This window comes from Monodon monoceros, unplaced genomic scaffold, assembly GCF_005190385.1.
Source record: "Monodon monoceros isolate NGI ecotype Baffin Bay Population unplaced genomic scaffold, NGI_Narwhal_1 Super_Scaffold_6, whole genome shotgun sequence".
Taxonomy (NCBI): domain Eukaryota; kingdom Metazoa; phylum Chordata; class Mammalia; order Artiodactyla; family Monodontidae; genus Monodon; species Monodon monoceros.
The window spans coordinates 9616905-9637677 of record NW_021703783.1 but is presented as its reverse complement, the minus strand read 5'-3'; the positions used below and the strand labels follow the sequence as shown (position 1 = coordinate 9637677).

Genomic DNA, 20773 nt, shown 5'->3' with positions numbered 1-20773 from the left:
AGCTCTGTCCTGTCCCCTGGGCTAAAAGCTTTACAAGTTTGACTCTGTCGTGTGCATCCTGGCAGGTGCAGCTCAGCCCAAAGGGAGTCTCAAATTTAAAAGAGCATAGTCTGAATAGGCACAAAAACATAAAATTAAGAGAAAAATTCACTCCTTAGTTGCATCTCTCAAGGGATAATTAAGGGGATTAGATTTATAATCCCCAGCAACACCTGTATCTCCTGTCACCCCAAATACCTCACACCGCACAGTTCTAGAACAAAACAGCCTCTCCTTTGCCAAAATCCCCAAGAAACTCCCCCCATCACCTCCAGCCCCAGCATCTCCACGGCCTCTCTCCTCAGTGTCTCTGCCCTGCACCTCCTGACAGTCCCTTCCCTGTGCCCCCAGTGTCCTGGGCTTGCCGTTCTCTGCCCAGGATCAGACTCTGCTTCGCCGAGAGCAAGCAGAGGGCAAGCAGGCTAGCAGTCCAAGATTCCCTTCATTAGTCTCGGGGAGAAAAGAAGTCTAGAGACACTGCACTAAAACACTTTAGCCAGTGACACATATTATTCCATTTAACCGTCACGACAACCCTATGAAGGCAAGTGGTCTTATTACTCCCGTTTCACAGATGCAGAAACTACAGCTGGGTGAGACTGTGTCATCTGCCCACGGTCACCAATTAGTAGTGGAGTCAGGGACTAAAACCCAAGCCTGAACCCTCAGCATCTCAGCTCTAAACCAACCCATATGTACCCTTCCTCCTTCATCCTGCTGGGAAAGCCAACGGACATTTCAGTCTCTACCTGAATCATCTTTGAAACACACTCAGACACTGCTTCCTTCCTGTCTAGCACTGCCTGAAGACTCTCCCCGAAGTGGTCCTTGTGTCCTCGGATCTGTCCCCTACTCATGACTAAATAACACTAGGCTCTACGTCTCATCTGAATTCCGCGGCCTGGCTTTCAGGCCCTCCAGCAGCTGAGCGCGTCCTGACCACTCTGTTAGGAAGGCCCCTCTGCCCAGCCTCCTATATCCATCCAGCAAACCTCTTCTCTGCTCTCGTGACTCCGCACATCTAACGCCCAAATGACGGGAAGCATCTCTCGACACCCTTCCCTCCATCTGCTCCCCACGTCCCTGTGGCATCGTGCGAACTTCCGTTCCAGCACTCACCACGACGTCCGAGGTACAGGCACCCCGGTGACTGAACCACACGAGGCAGTGGCTTGTTCTCATTGATGCTGTGTCTCCACAGCCATCGTCTGCGCACCTGGCACAGAACCTGGCATACATGAGAGGCAATGATTAAGTGTTTGCTGAAGTCACTCTCAGGGAACAGGGTACAATCGTATATAAATCCATATTTCATGCTGAAGATAAACCAAAACGCTCAGTCGATTATATAAAAAAAGAAATTTTAAAAACTCGAATTCTGCCTGTAATGTTAAAGGAATGAAAACTGTCTATCCAGTCATCAAATCCTCACAATGTACAACCTGACGTAAAATCAGAATGACCTATGTGTGTCCTTGGAACACACCCTACCGTCTATCTCAGGGGGCTGGAGCCCCTGCCCCTGCCTGCCTACCCACCCTCCTCCAGAAACGCAGTTCAGCTGCAAGGCTCTGCTCACCTTCCCCGCCTTTATGAAGTCCTCCGTAACAGCCTAGACACCCCGGCTTGCCCACCTTCTGTGGAATCTAGGAGTACGTGTACTGAAGTAGTACATTTATTTATACCTGCCTTTCCCCATCAAGAGACTTCAGAAGGCTCCTGTACACTGAGAATCCAGAATGAACTCCTGCACAGGAAGGAGGGCAGCTAAAAAAGCTTCTGATGCTGTAGAGTTTAGCAATGCACTGTGACTTTTCATTTCATCCATTCTGCTAGACTTGGAGCTCTTTGAAGGAAGAGACCATACTTTAGGTTCTCTTTATCTCTCACGATGCCTAGCGCAGGGCTGGACACCAAGTTTATACTGGATATATGTTTTGACTGATCTTGAGTCCCCAGGTTTTACCTTTTTCAGCCCAACTCCATTCGGTATCTGCAGAAGGAAGTCTAACGTCTCGTCATCCGTGAAATACCCAGGAGTAGGCTGGCTGCAAGTGACAACGACGTGAGTGACCAGAAGTGAAGGAGAAAAAGAGGAGAACCTCACTCCTTCCCGCCCCCTTCCCTTGCACTAGCCCCAGATATCGAGCAATCATTCTGGGTGATTTTGCAACGTGGGCAAGTGGAACAAAAAGCAGACGTGAGGAGCACACTGCCAACCTGCGCAGGCCTTGGAGGCTCAAGGTCCAGGAAGGTGTGAGGTTTTGCCCCTGGAGCAGAACAAGGCCTCGGCTGGTTGTGATCAGGAGGTTGCTGCTGTTGGAACCCGGCACCTTCACCGTCTGGAGGAGCTCCACCCCATCGCTGAGTTAAACAAGACCCCGACAGTTAGTCTCAGGCTTGGATGAGATTCCTGCCCTGCTTACTTGGGCTTTTCCTCTTGGCGTACATGTTTGTATAGACCCTTGCGTTTGTCTTCCACCAGTGTCTTGTCAGGCAGGGCGCTCTGCCATTCCAGTTGAATCTCCTTTTCTTGGTTTCTGTAGAAACCAAGGAGCCCTAGAAAATTCAGGCAGGTTCAGAAGGAACTGACAGGAGAAGTGCATCTCACACTGGATGCTCTGGGAAAGATAACAGAGCTGAGGACAGTGGCAGGGAAGGGGCCGGAGGTCGGGACAGGATGCTTGAAACTGTCATTAAGCTCGGACAGCTGCTCACGCTGTACACTGCATCCAATTACTTCTCCCTCTGTACAACCGGGACCACTCTATGTAACATCTGTCAAATGCACTGACACAATGTGATACTGCCTGAGAAAATGCTAGAAAATGATTTGAAGCTTCTGGGAGGAAAAGAACAAAGACAATTATTACCCAGGCCTGGGGTGAAATGAGTAAAATCCACGGCAGATAACAAACAACATGCTTTTAGTTAAGAAATAAACAAGAAAAAAAATAAGATTTCACGGATGCTGCCCTTGCTTCTGCCAAAGTGATTCTTCAACTAAGAGAAAAATACGGGCGAAGAGTAAGGCCGATCCTTCAGCAGTTTTACAAGCAGTTGTGCTAAACAAATCTATCTCCCTGCCTGCGGTTCCCCAGTCTCACCCTGCCCTGCTCTGACTGCCACGCCAAACAAATATCCTTCTTTGCCGCCCAGGTGCGAAGTGATCACACGCCATGGTCACCCACACGTAGACGTCAACGCTTCATGTCACCAAGAGAAGAGCCCTTGTAACTCCCCTTAACCAGGTCAGAAGGTGGTATATGAAGGCCAGCACTGTTTCCCCCGCAAACGTCTGCCCACGTGTTCACCAGCCCAACCAGACAATGACTCGGTTTCACTGTGACGGGGCCAGACAGCTGCCCACCTGTAAATGTCAATGAGCTCAGACAGGTTGATGGATCTCCGCCTCTCCCACTCGGGCTCGTCTATCTGCAGGGAAGGTGGTAAGCTGTCTCGATTTTGGGCCTGAACAAAAATGTCCCGCAGGGCGACAGCCTGGATATTTCCTAGCAGCACAGAAGAACCAATACGGAGAAGGTGAACTTTACAGCATTTTCCCAGGGTGAGGATGGGAGTGAGAGACCCAGAGCCTGGGCAGGTGGATGGGTCCAACACAGCCTGCCCGGCCCAGCAGGGAACGAGTGGGGAAGTGCTTAATTGGACGCTGGGCAGAGCTTCTCATTGGAGAAGAGTGAATGCCCCGCCGCAGGGGGCCCAGGCAGAGGAGGTGACAGAGGGCTGGTGTCAGTGACTCCAGGCTTTCTGACTCCAGGCTTTCTCTACATCACATAAGGAGGGCCTCACCATACACCCATGGGGACAGTAGCAAAAATGAGCCTTGCTTCTTACCAAAGCCAAACAGGATGTAGGCAGCCCCGTTGGTGGTGATGTAAACCTGAGGGCCGATCAGGTTCCCCACTCCGATGATGTTGTACTTCACGGGTCGGCCCACGGGATTCCCCGTCCGGCCAGACACCAGCAGGAAGCACAGATCTGGCTGACGAAGTGAAAGACGGGTGTTGAATCCATAGACGCCTTATCGTTTCCGAATCAAATCGTTTCTCTAGATAGTCATTGCTTCCTCATTAGCTAAGAGGTCAGAAACACCTCCCAAAGTTGGAAAACCCAAAGCCAAGCCCACTTCGTTCTATTTCCCTGGAAGTTAGAAAGTGGGGCAAATGCCCCGTTCCCTTGTTAGATGGTAGCTCGGGCAAGTTCTCCAAAGCAGAGCTGTTGCCTCAGGTCTCCTGAGGCAAAGAACTCTAGCCTAGAGCTAAACAGAGTACAGCCGACCCCCGGTCTCTACCCCCATACCCAGAAATCCCCAGTAACATTTGGTCCCAGGAGAATCAGCGCAGGCACTGTGCTCCCGTCATGACATACACATCTGGCCTGGCCACCATCAACCTCACTATCAAGCAGAGATCCGCAAACCTTTTCTGTGAAGTGCCAGACAGTACATATGTGACGTTTTGCCAGCCAGATGGTCTCCATAGCAGCTACTCTACTCTGTCACTCTAGCGTGAGAGCAGCCATAGATAATACATGAATGACTGCGTGACTGCGTCCCAATAAAACTTTATGAAAACAAACTGCAGGCCATAGTTGGCCAACCCCTGCGCTAGAGGATTTTCTTTTGGGAATAGAGTCACTGGTTGGGAAGTATAAGGACTACATCGGTATCTTGACTTCAGTAAAGCTGTTGACAGAGTTTATCATCATGAATTCTTATGGACAAGATAAAGAAATGTGGTTCTCAGTGTACCCCGAGAAAGGGCCAATGCCAACCCAGAGGGAGGTTTCAGTGGAATGGCACAGCACCCAGCTATTATCTCATTCCTGTTAATCATTCTTATCAAAGACCTGAATGAACAGAATTCAAGTTTATCACAAAGCTGAGAGCGATAGGTAATATGCTGTTTGACAGACTCAGAATTCCAAAAAGTCTTAGACTGGAAGATGGATCAAAATCTGGAAGAAAAGATTAGGCCATTAATTAAGACGTGGGTATTTTATGGTAATAAGACTTATCGTGGTGATCATTTTGAAAGGTACAGAAATATCAAATCAGTAAGCTGTTCACCAGGAACTAACACAGTGCTGTAGGTCAGTTATACTTCAAAAACAAATAAACTCATAGAAAAAGAGATCAGATTTGTGGTTCCTAGAGGGAAGGATGGTAGGAGGGAGGATTGGATGAAGGCTGTCAAAAGGTACAAACTTCCACTTATAAGATAAATAAGTACTAGGGATATAATGCACAACATGAGAAACATAATTAACACTGCTGTACATTATATACAAAAGTTAAGAGAGTCAATCCTAACAGTTCTCATCACAAGGAAAAATTTTTTTCTATTTCTTTAATTTTGTATCAATACGAGATGATGGATGTTCACTAAACTTACTGCGGTCACCACTTCACGATGCACGTAAGTCAGATCATTGTGCTGTACACCTTAAACTTATACAGTGCTGTATGCCAATTATAGCTCAATAAAACTGGAAGGAAAAAAATGAAAGAAGTAGGGAAAAAAGACGTGGGTATTTTAACAGGTTATAAACAAAAACTGATTCTTAGAAAGGCTATCACAGCCTTTGGCTGCATTTATAGATAAACAGAGTCTATATCAAAAGAAGCAACAATTTCCTTATGTTGATATAACTGGTTATATTACAAATAGAATACTGTTTTCATTTATGGGTACCATATTATAAAAGAGGTACGGACGAAGTGTAGTGAAAAAAGAAAGAAATCGAGAAAGAGAGGGGTCTGGATCATTTGCATGAGGCACAGTGTGAGAAATTGGGACTGTTTAGCCTTGAGAATAGCAGGCTTTAGAGGGACCAGGCTTCCAGCAAAAGGGCTTTCATGTAGAAAGAGGATTAGATTCAGAGTATTCTATGGAGCTGAAGCCGGCACCATGAATGGAAGCTATGAGAAAGCAGATTTCTCACCAATAAGAATTTTCTAGAGTGGGCCGGGAACAAAATGGACTGTCTCACAAATTAGCACTATTGTCATCAGCCTGAGGACTCAGAGGGAATGGGTGCCAATGTATTTGGAACAGTGTATCAGCGACTGTAGCACAGTGTGAGAGGGTTAACTTCATGGCCTCTAAGGTTCCTTCCCACTGACATGCTAGCCCAGATCTGTTCTCTAACCCCAACCATGTCCAGGTGTCCCAAGCCCGCCTCACTCCAGCCCCAGATCTAAGAATGCCGCCCCTCTATATCATAGACGTAATACGTCTCATTCCTCCTTCCACATTTGCAGCTCAGAGCAAACACGTTCCTCAGGTTCTTTTTTGCTGGTATAGAGGTCAGAAAAGTCAGTATGAAGATGAAGCTACTGCTCTGAACCCACCACTTCTCCAAGATTTTTCTAGTCTTGCCTATCACTTTCCAGGCAGAATGGAGACTAGTCCATACCCCTCCCTCCACCACCATATCCCCTCCCTCCACCACCAAAAAAGGCACAGAGTAGAAGCAGGTGAGAAGCCATTCCTGTAACAGAGCCCCCTTGCTAGGGAGGGTCCCTCAGTCAGACCTGAACTGTCATCCCGTCCACCACCGCTGGCTAGAAGACAGATGTGATGTCAAGGCCAAGATTTTTAAACTTGTTCAGGACACACAAACCTGTTCACTGTCTTGCTATGCTTCTGCTAACAACCATAATTCCTTTAGAAAGAAACTCCCCTATTTGTAGTGAGGTGGATGGACCTAGAGTCTGTCATACAGAGTGAAGTAAGTCAGAAAGAGAAAAACAAATACCGTATGCTAACACATATATATGGAATTTAAGAAAAAAAGGTTCTGAAGAACATAGGGGCAGGACAGGAATAAAGACACAGATGTAGAGAATGGACTTGAGGACACGGGGAGGGGGAAGGGTAAGCTGGGATGAAGTGAGAGAGTGGCATGGACATATATACACTACCAAATGTAAAACAGATAGCTAGTGGGAAGCAGCCACATAGCACAGGGAGATCAGCTCAGTGCTTTGTGACCACCTAGAGGGGTGGGATAGGGAGGGTGGGAGGGAGACGCAAGAGGGAGGAGATATGGGGATATATGTATATGTATAGCTGATTCACTTTGTATAAAGCAGAAACTAACACACCATTGTAAAGCAATTATACTCCAATAAAGATTAAAAAAAATAACCCATATGGGAAAAGAATCTGAAAAAGAATGGATATAATATATATGTATAACTGAATCACTCTGCTGTACACCTGAAACTAACACAACATTGGAAACAAACTATACTCCAATATAAAATAAAAATTAAATTAAAGAAAAAAGAAACTCCCCATACTTTCCACTTTGGGACCTTCTGAGAATCACTCCCTGATGGATGTAATCATTAAAATGTTCCCTACTCCCAGGTCTCTTTATTCACAGTGACTGGAATGAAAAAAGATTATGTGAAGAATTCCTGACATTTTGGTTCAGTCTACTTTGAGACCAGTTGAAGAAAAACAAACAGAAAGGACCCCTAAAAGCGACTAGCCTTCGGAATTGTCCCTCACCGTCTATTTTCTTTTCTCTCACCTCACAAATGTAAAGTCTCGTCTGAGGCACTAGAGCAGGGCTCCTGAAACTTGTGACTGGTGGAGCTCTCTGAGTTAGTTTATGGTGCTCTTGACAGAAAACCATACAGTACTGATAGGTTTAATTCCATTCTAAATAATTTTACTTGCAGATTCTGTAACTCCACTCCGTATATACATTACAAAAATCACAACCAGGTCTAGTAAAATTAAAATAAGCCATCAAATGAGGCACAATGATCGGTAGCCACATTTTCCCACAAATATTCCAGGCTGATTGTCGTCCACGAGCCTTTCCTGGCAGACTCACACTAGACAGTCTGAGAAAAAGTCTAAGAGAAAGTTTGACAGAAGCTCTGAGAAAAGCTTCAGGAATAAAAACTTAAAATTGAGATAATTCTGTCCATTAATACATTCTTTCCTGTGATTTACGGGGAAAAAAAAAAAACAAAACTACTATTATTTTATCTGTGCAGAGAATAACTAGTTCCAGGTCACTGGGGTTCCAGCAAAGCATAACTGAGAAGCATAATTTAGGGACCACTGGACCAGAACCACAACCTGCAACAGCTTGAACGACTCTTTCTTTGGGCGCTGCTGTTGCTACTTGTTTGACTTACAATTTTTTTCTCTATATATCTTATGAGCTTTCTATCCGTCTGTCTCATTGTTTTATAGTTGCAATAAAAGTTAAATATATATAGTCAAACCGACAATGTGTACGCTGGGTGGAAAACAGGCACCACTCTGGGCATTTCATATATGTTAGTTCTAATTTTCATAACCATCCTGCAAGTAGGATAACATCCCCGCTTTACATACGAAATAACCAGGGCTGGGATGGGCTCTGTGGTTTGCCCAAGGCCACAGGGCAGTAGAGCAGGAATTCAAACATAGACCTATCTGGCTCCCAAGCTCTGCCACACCGGTCAATGGAACCTGGAAAATGGGTTCATAATGGTAATTTACTCACTTAATCTCACAAAGAGAATTTATTTAAACCTAAGCCCTTGTAATGAGAAGGTTTCAAGCAGCGTTTCTAATAACGATACTAGGAAATGACCAAAGTTGACACTTTCCCTGTAAGAAACAAGGACCACCTAACACGGAGCGTACCTGCAATTCCCCAATGACCAGAACTGCGAGATCTCTAATGCCATCTTCATCCAGGTCTGGCAGCACCACGCCTGGGGCAGCCAGGGTACCGTTGGGTAAGTAGTGTGGGTCTAAAGTCCAAATGGCTTTCCCTGGGGAAAGATAAATACACTCATCACAATTAGGGATTTCTGCCTCTGCCAAAGGCAGGTGCAATGCTCCCAGGCCAGAAATGAGACTCAACGGGCTGAATGACAGACAGCAAGTCCTACACACTTTTTCCTTTCATTTTTATCTTACCGGGGAGAAATGGAGCAGGGAGTATGAACTGAAATCCTCAAGTATCTGGCTAACAAGCCCACGTAATAACTTCACACCTGGATTTTTTAGGTAACGTGGACATGCTGAAGACTCTCTAAGAAAGAAGAGCCCACTTGTCTGGGATGGAGGAATTGATCTGTTAGAGATGATTCCAACTCCTAAGGAACCATCCAGGGGCAGCCAAACAGAAGCCCAACTCGCTCCTTCTACCATGTGTTCATATAAGTAGAGAAATCATAAAAGGTTTTCAAGATGAATTCAGTGCTAGAGTTAACTCACACGGAAATTCTTTTCACTCAGAAGAACCCCACTCCCAAACTCCAACCTTTACAACTAGGAAGGAGGCTATTTAACTCAGCTTCACTCAGGTCGAAGGTTAATGGGCACACTGGAAGTATAAGGCTCTGTAAGGAGCCTTCATTATATGATTCTCTTCCATTCCTTTTGTCACATATGTCTGAATGTGATAAAAAGATAAAAGAGGCCAAATCAACATGCCTCCACAGACCTTAGCTTCTTCAGTGGCATATTTTTTAGTGGTTAATGCCCAAGTTCACATATGAACCCTTGTATGTCAAATATTGAAAACAAAGAGAAAAAGCTCCATGGTCTTCTATACAAAGAACAGAGAAGGGAGATTACTTACAAACTGAAAGCCTAGGGATAGGTTCTGTTTGGATAACTGAGTTTAGCCCCATCCTATCACCAAGCAGGTTGAACCATGGATCTATTACTCACTCTGCTCAAACCCTTTCTCCTTATTTCCCTTAATTTCCCTTAATTTCCTTGCAGAGCAGGAAATCAGACCTCCCACTGGGAGAGTGGAACGGTCCCTTCCCTACCAGACTGTTCTAACCTGAGATTAGGCCTCCCAGGAACAGGGATCTCTCGTGGTCAGTGATCTTTTTTTTTTTTTTTTAATTTATTTATTTAATTTATTTATTTTTGGCTGTGTTGGGTCTTTGTTGCTGCGCGCGGGCTTTTCTCTAGTTGCAGCGAGCGGGGCTACTCTTCGTTGCAATGCGCGGGCTTCTCATTGCGGTGGCTTCTCTTGTTGCGGAACACGGGCTCCAGGCGCGCAGGCTTCAGTAGTTGTGGCACGCGGACTCGGTAGCTGTGGCACACGGACTCAGTAGTTGTGGCTCGCGGGCTCTAGAGCACAGGCTCACTAGTTGTGGCGCACGGGCTTAGCTGCTCCGCGGCACGTGGGATCTTCCCGGGCCAGGCAAGAACCCGTGTCCCCTACAGTGGCAGGCGGATTCTCAACCACTGTGCCACCAGAGAAGCCCCGCAGTCAGTGATGTTTACCTGATGTCGCGTTGAATGCACTGAGCATCTTGTGTGTCCCCGTCACAAGGCAGACGGTTTCGGCCACTCTCCCTGGCATTAGATCCAGACAGGTAATATCTCGGGCCTCCTCGGGGAGGGGACTAGACCAGAGCGTACTGCCATTCATCCCCGAAAGGCACACGAGGACAGCAGGTGGCCTTGAGACACCTAAAAGCACACAAGAGACAAGAAAGGGCAGGAGGCAGAGGAGATAAGAGGGAGAGATGAGCGGGGGGCTAGAAAACCAAAAGGAAATAGAAGTAAGGCAGCAGCTCAGACCTGTGCGCTCAGCTCCCTCCTGTATTTCTGGCAACAAGGTCTGCAAACAGAGTACCTGTCACATCTGTTCAACACATCTCTCATGTAAGACGACATCCTGCAGGCAACCCGTGTGCACCTCTACTCTCCCAACACACTTGTTGACGTGTCTGTCACCTTAGCCCCCACTAAACAGGGATATCCTTAAGGCTAAAGCCCGTCACGTTCATTTCTGCACCCTCAGTACTTTGCAAAGCGCCGAGCATATCTAGCAGCCAAGTGCTTTCTGAATAAAAGGAGCAACATCAAGAATATGGAAAAGGAGGGGTTGCAAACAAACAAAAAAACAGGAAGCAAAGCTAGGCTCAGAAAATTGACACTGATCTAGAATATGTATAGAGCAGGAAGCAAAGTACCTGAATTCTAATCATCGCTAGCAAATGCTCCCTGAGAGCAGAAAACAATCTCTAAAAAATAAACCTGGGGAATAAAAAAGGTTATGAAGAACCTAAGGGCAAGACGGGAATAAAGACACAGACCTACTAGAGAATGGACTTGAGGATATGGGGAGGGGGAAGGGTAAGCTGTGACACCGTGAGAGAGTGGCATGGACATATATACACTACCAAACGTAAGGTAGATAGCTAGTGGGAAGCAGCCGCATAGCACAGGGAGATCAGCTCGGTGCTTTGTGACCACCTAGAGGGTGGGATAGGGAGGGTGGGAGGGAGACGCAAGAGGGAAGAGATATGGGAACATATGTATATGTATAACTGATTCACTTTGTTATAAAGCAGAACTAACACACCATTGTAAAGCAATTATGCTCCAATAAAGATGTTAAATAAATAAATAAATAAATAAAATAAACCTGGGGACTTCCCTGGCGGTCCAGAGGTTAAGACTCCATACTTCCAATGCAGCGGGCATGGGTTCGATCCCTAGTCAGGGAATTAAGATCCCACAAGCCGAGTGGCACAGCCAAAAAGTGAAACAAACAAACAAAAAACCCTGAAGGTTATACTTAGCAAAGATCAGGAGGTCCTCCTGGTCTAGAGTTCCAGCGAATCAGCTGATCTGGCCCCAGTCAAGAAAGAATACTTGGGCAACTATTATACCTAGCTGGCAAAGGATTCGAGCAGCTCACCTCTTTAACAAACAACCCTTTATGCCACTCAATTAACCTATCAGAATAATAACTTTCTCTCGTGCCAGTTTCACATCCACTTTCAGGATGGGGATACGGCCCACCTCACACACTTCCACTTTTCACTTCTAGCAACAGCTAATAAGGATAAGGGCATGTTAGGGCTTCATTGTACCTATTCCTCAGAACTGCTAATTAAACATACAACCTAAAAACAAGTGACAAACTGGTTTGCCCTTTCAGACCTTGTTGCCAGAAGCAGCGGTTTACATGACAAATCTCAGCGATGTATGTTACCCCCCGGACTTCCCAGGGATGCTCTGATTAACAGACTGTGCTGTCCTCCCTCCTTCATGACCCTATCGACTCCACATCAATTGCGTGACTTGTCTTTTTCCCGGTGGTGATGGGTCATCCCTTTCCCTTCACACCACGACTCCATGACGCAGAGACCACGCTCCTCTTGTTTAGCTCAAAAGAACCAGTGCAGCTCTATGTAAGGTGCACAGCAGGTTGTTGGATGAATGAACAAATGAACAAACAAATAAGAAACACAATCCTCCTCATGTTCAGTGGCACAGATCTTTGAACCCACTGGCTGGGGCTATGGGCACAGCAATTTGACATAAGGGTCAAGGGCAGGAACTCCAGAGTCTACCGGCTATACCGTTTGGATCCCAGCTCTACCACTACCAGCTGTGAGACTGATCAAGTTCCTTCACCTCACTATCCCTTAGTTTCCCCAACTGCAAAAGGGGATAATAATATTAGTCCACATTATAGGTACACTGAGGGATAAATTCGTTCATAATATGTTATGTACTTACAACAGTGCATAGCACATACAAAGTACCATGTGTTAGTTAGTGCTATTACTGCTTTTATAATCTATAACCAAATCAGGCTGGTCCATAGTGCGTCCCAACTCATGGCCTTGCCATCATGAGTCCTGATATGTAGCAAACCACGTAAAATACCAAATGACTGAAAAAAATCTCTGAAAGTGGAAGGGGGAAATTTTTACTTCAAAGGCTAATAAGTCATAGGCATAAGTAAGGTTCAATCATATAAAAGTCAATTTCTAGGCTGGAGGTTCTTCCCATAAACAAAGCTATGCCCAAATTGCTCCTGCATATTGCGCAAGCCCCGGAAAGGTATTTCTAATAACGTCAGGGAGGCATGCAGCCTAGAATCCTCTATAACATACCTAAATGTTTATTCCAAGGCCTGAATGATTAAAAAACAGTTGGTAGGCCATCCTCAGCCTCAAACCAGAGTTCCTGTATCAGTTTACAGACTTCAGTTCAAATGCACTTAAATGGAGGCTGCAGGACAAACCAAAAGCCCCCATGTACCTATAATGAAAAAGCAACTTTTTTTTTTTTTTTTTTTGTTGCAGTTGACTTGTGTCGGCTGGGGTCCCAAAAAAGCCCAGCTCACTCAATTAGGGTAAGTTGTGGAGGTTTAATAAAGAGACTGTTTACAAAGATGTGGTCGAGGTGTAGGGAAACCACAAGAGATAGTACAGCCCCTCAGAACTTTTGCCATGCCCAGGCCCAAAGAGACAGGGGGAGGAAGGATTTGCTGGAATCGAGAAAAAGGAAGTCCTGTAAGAGGACCACCTTGAGAGACGCTGTGACCTCTGATCAAGGATATAGCCAGCCTGAGGTGGCCCGGGCAGAGGGGAGCCAGGGGAATAAATACCTGCTGGTCACTCTCTTCCTCTCCTCTAGCTTCTGGCCTGTGCTCCCCAATGGCCAAACCCAGTGGAAGTCTGCAGGCCTGGGACCTGACGTAACGCGTACGGGTCAGCCTCCCATCCCGCGGGGAGCAGGATGGAGAGCAGAGATGGAAAAGCAAACAGACGGGGTCAAAGGAAAACACCCAGCCAAGAGGTATGTGTATAAAGATACGTTAGAACGTGAGCAAAAGCTTTCTGCCAGGGAGGGGAAGGTAGATAGAGTCTATGTTTATCATCATCTAAGAGGCCAGGGAGAATCGACTCAGAGAAAACTCAAGCAACCTAAGTGCTGGCGCTGTTCAGGGCAGGCGTGCGGCCAAGGAACCTCCTCCCTGGGTCTCAGGTTGGTCCCTGGACCGGGGCGCCCTCCAGCTCTCATGCTCTGTGATTCCCTGAACCAGGCGTTATGTACATGCAGGAGTCTCCCGACGAGGCCCATCACGTGTGCCGGATCCCCCAGGGCTTTCTCCTCACTGCAGCCCGCTCAGGAGGCAGCCCCAGCGCATCCTCTGAGCTCACACCCTCCGCTCAACCAGCTTCTCCCGCCGAGGCCTCCGAAGACACCCTCTTACCAGCGGTGCTCCCATTCCCTGATGTCACGAAGGAGAGAAGCACGTCACGCAGTCCGTCTCCGTTCACGTCTGCCAGGTCCAGTGGAGACAGGTCCCCACCTGATGGACACATGAGAAACACAGGGTCCGCAGCAAGTTAGACAGACCAGCTCCCTGCTCCAGGCTGGAAAGGGAATGCTCCGTAAAAACCAGGCAGACTTCTGGGTCCTAGATAAGATACACAGACCCACTTCTGCCTGTGCCTCTCGCCAAGGACAGCTAGAATCCCTGGGCATTAAACATAAAACAAACATGAGAAGACTCTGGAAGGCAGAGAGAAGGCAGACCGGCTGGGGATGGCGAGACCCAAGGAAGGACAAGCTGGTGGCTCCCCTGGGTTTTCTTTGGCCTCATATCCCAGACAGGGTGCTGCAGAAGCTGGCGACCCAGAAATGCCAACAGGGACACACAGAAGGCCCCAGAAGAGCTGGTCCCCAGCCAAAGGACAGGAAAGGCACGGCCTAGCAAGACAGAAAAATTTTCCACAAGAACTGCTCTACTTCAACCAAACGCCACAGACAAAACTGTGGTCCCAGCCAGCCCCATAGCAAAGGCCAAGAGGAAACCCTTGCCGGGCTGTAACAAGGTCCCTCTCACCCCACCAGGGTCAGGTCAGAGAAGGCCGGGTGGGGAGGCTGGGCTCCCATCCCCACCTAGCAGCACTCAGGCCTCCATACACGAGGGAAGCCTACGGTTCTATCCCCACCAAGCATTAACGGGGCAGCCGCCCAGCCCTGGTGTCAGCAGAGGCCTGATGGGAGCCTGCACCTCCATCTCCACCCGGCAGTGACAAGGTAGGTAGTGTCATGCCCCCCCACACACACCTCCAAACAGTGTGGAGTCAGAGGATGCTTTCCAAATTCGGAGAGAACTCACACATGGCTAGTGGAAGTGTAAACTGGTACAACCACTACGGAAGATAATTTAAGAGAAACTCCTAGGGCTGGACATGCACATATCCTGTAACCCAGCCATTTCACCCCCAGGTTTACGCCCTAGAGAAATCCTTACACACTCCAACAGGAAACATGCACAAGAATCTTCTTTGTGGCATTACTTATTTTTTAAAAAACAGAAGTCACCTAAATGCTCATCGACAATAAAGTGGATCGATAAATCATAGGACATTCGTACCATGGAAAATTAGTGGTGAAAATAAACTCCAGTGACAGTACATTGATACGGATAAACCTCAAACATATTATTTAAATACGCTGAACAAAAAAGCAAGTCACAGACAACTACATGATTATATCAATATTTATATGAAATTCAAAAACAGGCAAAATTAAAGAATATATCATTTAGAGATGCATATCTATGTGGTAAAACTTTAAACACAAGTAAAGGAATAACGACACAAAACTCAGGAGAGGAGAACCCTCTGGCAGGGAGAGGGGGATACGGTCAGGAGCAACACATGGGGAATTGCAAAGATCTTTACAAGGTCCTATTTCTTAAACTCGGTGGTAGATACACCAAGAATTCATTACTAGTCTTTACGCTGTATATAAATATTACAAGAGCTAACTTAGAAAAAACAAAAAAGGAAGGAAGAGAGGGAGAGACATTCTATGTGTAGGAACATATCGTAAGACATATCCACCTAGTTTTGCCTTAAGAGAAAGTAAAGATGAGAACGAAGAACTCATCAGAAGCTAATTCAGCTGGGATCAGAGAAGGGTCAGAGAGAAAATGTTTCTAGATCAAGATGATGCAGGGGTGTGGGCATACCGTAGGGAAGGGAAAAGTTTTCCTCTGCCTTCTTAAGGTTTCTAGCTGAGACTGACATAAGACAGATGAACAAGGGGAAAGCACTCATATTTTATTTAATAAAATTGTGCATGTGCATGGGAGTTCCCACAGTTAAATGAAGACCCAAAGACGTGGCTAAGCCGCAGTGTTTATATTCCGCACAGCACAAAGGGTGGCGACTGGAAAAGTAACTAAAATATATGAGGGAACTACAGGAAGATGAGGGTTATTCTAACAAGGTCTGTTTGTACAAATGTCTCTCTGCCTCAACCCCCTGTCTCTGGTGATAAGAGTGTTCTTTCCTCCTGGAATAGGGAGGGCATCTTTCACCTGGGAGTTTCATCTCCTGCTTTTGGGAAGAATCGAAGGTCAGAGTGGCCCGCTTGCACCTGCTATTGGTCAAATGCCTTTAACTCAAAATAGTCAATACACCAAAGCGCCACGGTGGGCTGGTGTGTTCTGAGCCCCTTCAGCCTGGTGCAGTTTTCGAGGGACAGGACTGTTCGGCACCAACAGTTAGATGGGATCCCCAATCTTGACCCAGGGCAAGCTGTTTTAAAGAAACCTGCTCCACAACCTACATGTCCATCAACAGACGAATGGATAAGGAAGATACGGTACACATATACAGTGGAATACTACTCAGCCATAAAAAAGAAAGAAAATTTGCCATTTGCAGCAACATGGATGGATTTGGAGGGTGTTATCCTAAGTGAACTAACTCAGACAGAGAAAGACAAATACCGTACATCACTTATATGCGGAATCTCAAAAATACAACATACTACTGAATATAACAAGAAGCAGACTCACAGATACAGAGAACAAACTAGTGGTTACCAGTGGGGAGAGGGAAGGAGGAGGGGCAATGCAGGGGTAGGGGATTACAAAAAAGGGATTTACAAGAAATCATGTGTGTGAAACTTTTGAAAATTGGAAAGTACGGTAAAATTTAAAGACTTTCATTCAGTAAAAAAAATAATAATAAAAAATAAAGAAACCTGCTCCAAAATGAGACAAAATTCCTTGGGTAGCACCATCCCAACCATTAGGAGCAAGAAAGAAAAGTTGCAGCAAGGAAGCAACTCTCTTTTCCTTGAAAAGAAATTATTTGATAAACAACAAGGTCCCACTGTCTAGCACAGGGACCTATATTCAATATTCTGTAACAAATCTTTTCCATAGTGGAAAAGAATATGAAAAAGAAGATGTGTACAAAACTGAATCACTTTGCTGTACACCAGAAACTAACACAACACTGTAAGTCAACTATACGTCGATAAAAAAGAAAAAGAAAAAGAAAATTAAGAAAAAGAAATTATTTGAAAATTCAATTTAGATCAGGCTTCTACAATCAACAAAACCCCAAGGGCCCTACAGGAGCTGTGGCCTCTGGCCTGGCCAGGATGGGAGCTTCACTTTTCTCTGTAAACCGCCCTTCCCACAGCTTTGCTCTCCCCTGATGCAGGCTCGGCTGCACAGCAGGACTCAGCAAACCAGGGTTCTCTCCTCCCTGCGTCTAATTAAGACCTTCCCCAGAGACACACAGCGCAGCGATCCTCCCAAGTTTTTGAAGCCATACAGATCCATCTTTCTGTCTCATTTCAAATCCTAACCTCCTAACCACCTCCACACACAGGGGGAGAAATGCTAGATGACACATTCTAGAAATGCTAGAAGACTTGGAGGAAATTTTCAACGTAATCAGAAGCTTGCCGGAATGACAGGCGATCATGAAGTTTTGCAGACTTAGAGCTAAACATCCCGCAGCTCACCTCCCTGGGGGCCCAAGTGGCGGCTCCACATGCTGTGCAGGTCGCGGGGGGGACAGGGGATCAGGAAGGCACACACGAGCACCAGGACCATGGAGATGACCAGCATCAGCAGGAAGACGGATGTGCGCACGTAGGACGCGATGGAGGAGGCCGCCTTCTGCTCCAGGGCCCCCAGGGGCTCCAAGGGGTACCCCTCCGTGGTGACCTCCGAGAGACGGGGCTTCCCAGCCCCAGTGACCTCAGCATCCGAGTCGGGCTCTGGTGCTTCTCCCAGCGGACTCTTCCCGTTCTTGACCCCTCCGTTCTTCTGCTGCAGGTTAAGCACGAGATCATCTTCACTCTCGTCGCTGTCGGCCTGTGTGAGGGGGTCATACTCCCCCAGGTCCGGGCTCTTCTTCCCTGAAAAGACAGAAAGCCAGACGGTCAAGGAGAACCTGGAAGGAGGGACCTTCGGCAAACACGCAGCAACAGTAAACACCTAGGAGAACACACAGAACAGAACGGAACAAATCTACGTTGACAAGCCTGAACCTTGGAGCCGTCTATAAAATAGATTCCAGCGAAAAGGGGGAAAGATTGGGGGAAAAAAAGAAAATCAGTGCTCTAGAATTATTGCTTTCATGAGCTTAAGAACATTGGAAAAGAAACAGAGAAAGTGGCAAATTTCAAATACATTTTAGCTGTTTTTTTTTTTTTAAAAAGCCCTCTCTTAATTTGTGTGACTCTGACGAAAAAGACCATAGCTCTTCTATGAAACCTTCCATACACCTGATGTGCATACTTCCTTTGATTATCTTAGATTGGTGAAGTTCCGATCTTTCCTGCGACTCCTCTAAACTATATTTTTTAACATTTTTTAAAAATTTATTTATTTTTGGCTGCATTGGGTCTTTGTTTCTGTGAGCGGGCTTTCTCTAGTTGCAGCGAGCAGGGGCTACTCTTTGTTGTGGTGCGCGGGCTTCTAATTGCGGTGGCTTCTCTTGTTGCGGACAACAGGTTCTAAGCATGCGGGCTTCAGTAGTTGTGGCACGTAGGCTCAGTAGCTGTGGCTCACGGGCTCTAGAGGGCAGATTCAGTAGTTGTGGCACATGGGCTTAGTTGCTCTGTGGCATGTGGGATCTTCCCGGACCAGAGTTCCAACCCATGCCCCCTGCATTGGCTGGCGGACTCCCGACCACTGCGCCACCAGGAAGTCCCTCTTTAAAGTCTTTATTGAATTTGTTACAAAATTGTTTCTGTTTTATGTTTCGGTTTTTTGACCCCCAGGCATGTGGGATCTTAGCTCCCTGACCAGGGATTGAATCCACACCCCCTGCATTGGAAAGCAAAGTCTTAACCACTGGGCCGCCAGGTAATTCCCTCCACTAAACCTTTAGAACAGCTGCTCTCTGCACAGTTGGCCCGCTCCTCACAGGCCAATATGTGTGACTTCCCAGCTGTTGCTATGGAAACCACGCAGAAAGTCAAATGCTGAAAGTCATCTGGAGACGTCTTACCAAAAACTTACTTTTGAGAACCTCCCTGCAAGTCTATCGCCCTTTCAGTACATGTTTCAGTAAACAGTGGTTACCTGAAAACTGCTATTCTGAGCCTGCATGCCGAGATGGGTGGGATCCAGACGGGACAAGGAGGTGAAGGACTTGTCTTGAGGCTGGTTTACACAACAAGCACCCTGGCTTGACTGAGACCATATCTTTGCAGGGGTGGCCAGAGGCAGACATTACGGGGGGCTTAAGCCCGCCTCTTCGTGAGCCACCCCTGGCCCTTGCAGCCAGCGACTGGATGAGTTTATGCCTTTATTTTAGGCTATAGCCAAATAAAAACCAAGAAAAAGTTGCTGGTTTTGGAAATTACCTGGTAAGCTATCACTAATGTAAACTCTATGGTTAAATCCTTTGTTAAGAAGACATATAAAAAAGAAAATACAACCTGGATATTTAAAAGGGGAAAAGGAAGAATTTCTCATGTTCTCTGCCTCTGGTAACTGGGATCTTGGTGATGTCACTTCATTTTGTCCAATAAATACTGAGTTTGATTTTTTAAGGTATTAAATTATAAGAAAATTAAGCAATTATTAGAAATTTCATGCAAAATAGTACTCCAGGATATGCCACAGAGTCAGTGCAGCTGACTCCCATAATTTTTATATTTTCTCTATGAACCAAATGGCTTTATTAATTAGGGCCCATCATTCCCTAACCATCCCAGATAACTTTATTTATAATAGTTTGCAAACAGAACCATAGGTTGTTGTAATATTAACTCTAATACTTTTTTAAGTTTTTTTTTTTTTTTGCTAAAAAAAAATACACCTGACAGAATGTTTTAAATGTGCTGCCTGCATATGGTGGAGTATTATTCAGCCTTCAAAAGTAAGGCAATTCTGACACTTGCTACATACAACACTGATGAGTCTTGAGGTCATTATGTTACGTGAAATACGTCAGTCACCAAAACACAAATACTGTATGATTCTACTTATATGTAGTCACATTCACAGAAACAGGAAGTAGAATGGTGGTTTCCAGCACCTGGAGGGAGAGGTCCATGGTGGGGTTGTTGTTTAGTGGGTATAGAATTTCAGCTTTGCAAGACGAAAACGTTCTGGAGCTTGGTTGTACAACAATGTGAGTATTCTTAACCAGACCGTGCACTTAAAAATGGTTAAGATGCTAAATTTTATTATGTGTATTTTACCACAATTTTTAAAATTTCAAGTTAAAAAAAAGAATACACTTGACAAAGAGGAAAACATATACAGCAGCCCCAAATCTCAGGGTTCTTAGAGACTTTGAAGGTCACATAATCCACCTCCACCCGTATTCCAAATATGTACCTCCTTCCCAACGCCCACCAGGCAGTCACTCAGCATACACCTCAGCGGAAGCCTTATCAGGGAACTCACTACCCTCCCATCTAGAAAGCAGCGCCTTACTCTGATTCAGGAATCTACGTCTGGGCATTTGCCAACTACCTGTCTTAGTTTTAATTTCTGGGACCCCTCTTCCCCATGCATAATACTTGAAGATACCAATCATAAGAAACGTAAGATACAGTATTTACAAGCTCAAGTCCTTACAATAAGCAACCTTAAGTCAAATCTTCGCTCCATCTCTCATTAACTGTGTGACCTCAATTAA

General features: G+C 46.0%; 1 protein-coding gene across 1 annotated transcript in view; it reads right to left on the bottom strand.

Annotated features, from left to right (window-relative positions):
• Positions 1-20773, bottom strand: part of FAM234B (family with sequence similarity 234 member B) — a 35920-nt gene that overhangs the window by 7633 nt on the left and 7514 nt on the right. Inside the window, exons 2-9 of the mRNA XM_029204886.1 lie at positions 17634-18032; positions 14065-14163; positions 10326-10514; positions 8718-8848; positions 3895-4042; positions 3410-3551; positions 2260-2403; positions 2006-2087 (exon numbers count right to left, since the gene is read on the bottom strand). Coding sequence (XP_029060719.1) covers positions 2006-2087; positions 2260-2403; positions 3410-3551; positions 3895-4042; positions 8718-8848; positions 10326-10514; positions 14065-14163; positions 17634-18032 — 1334 coding nt within the window. The remainder of the gene's footprint in view (positions 1-2005; positions 2088-2259; positions 2404-3409; positions 3552-3894; positions 4043-8717; positions 8849-10325; positions 10515-14064; positions 14164-17633; positions 18033-20773) is intronic.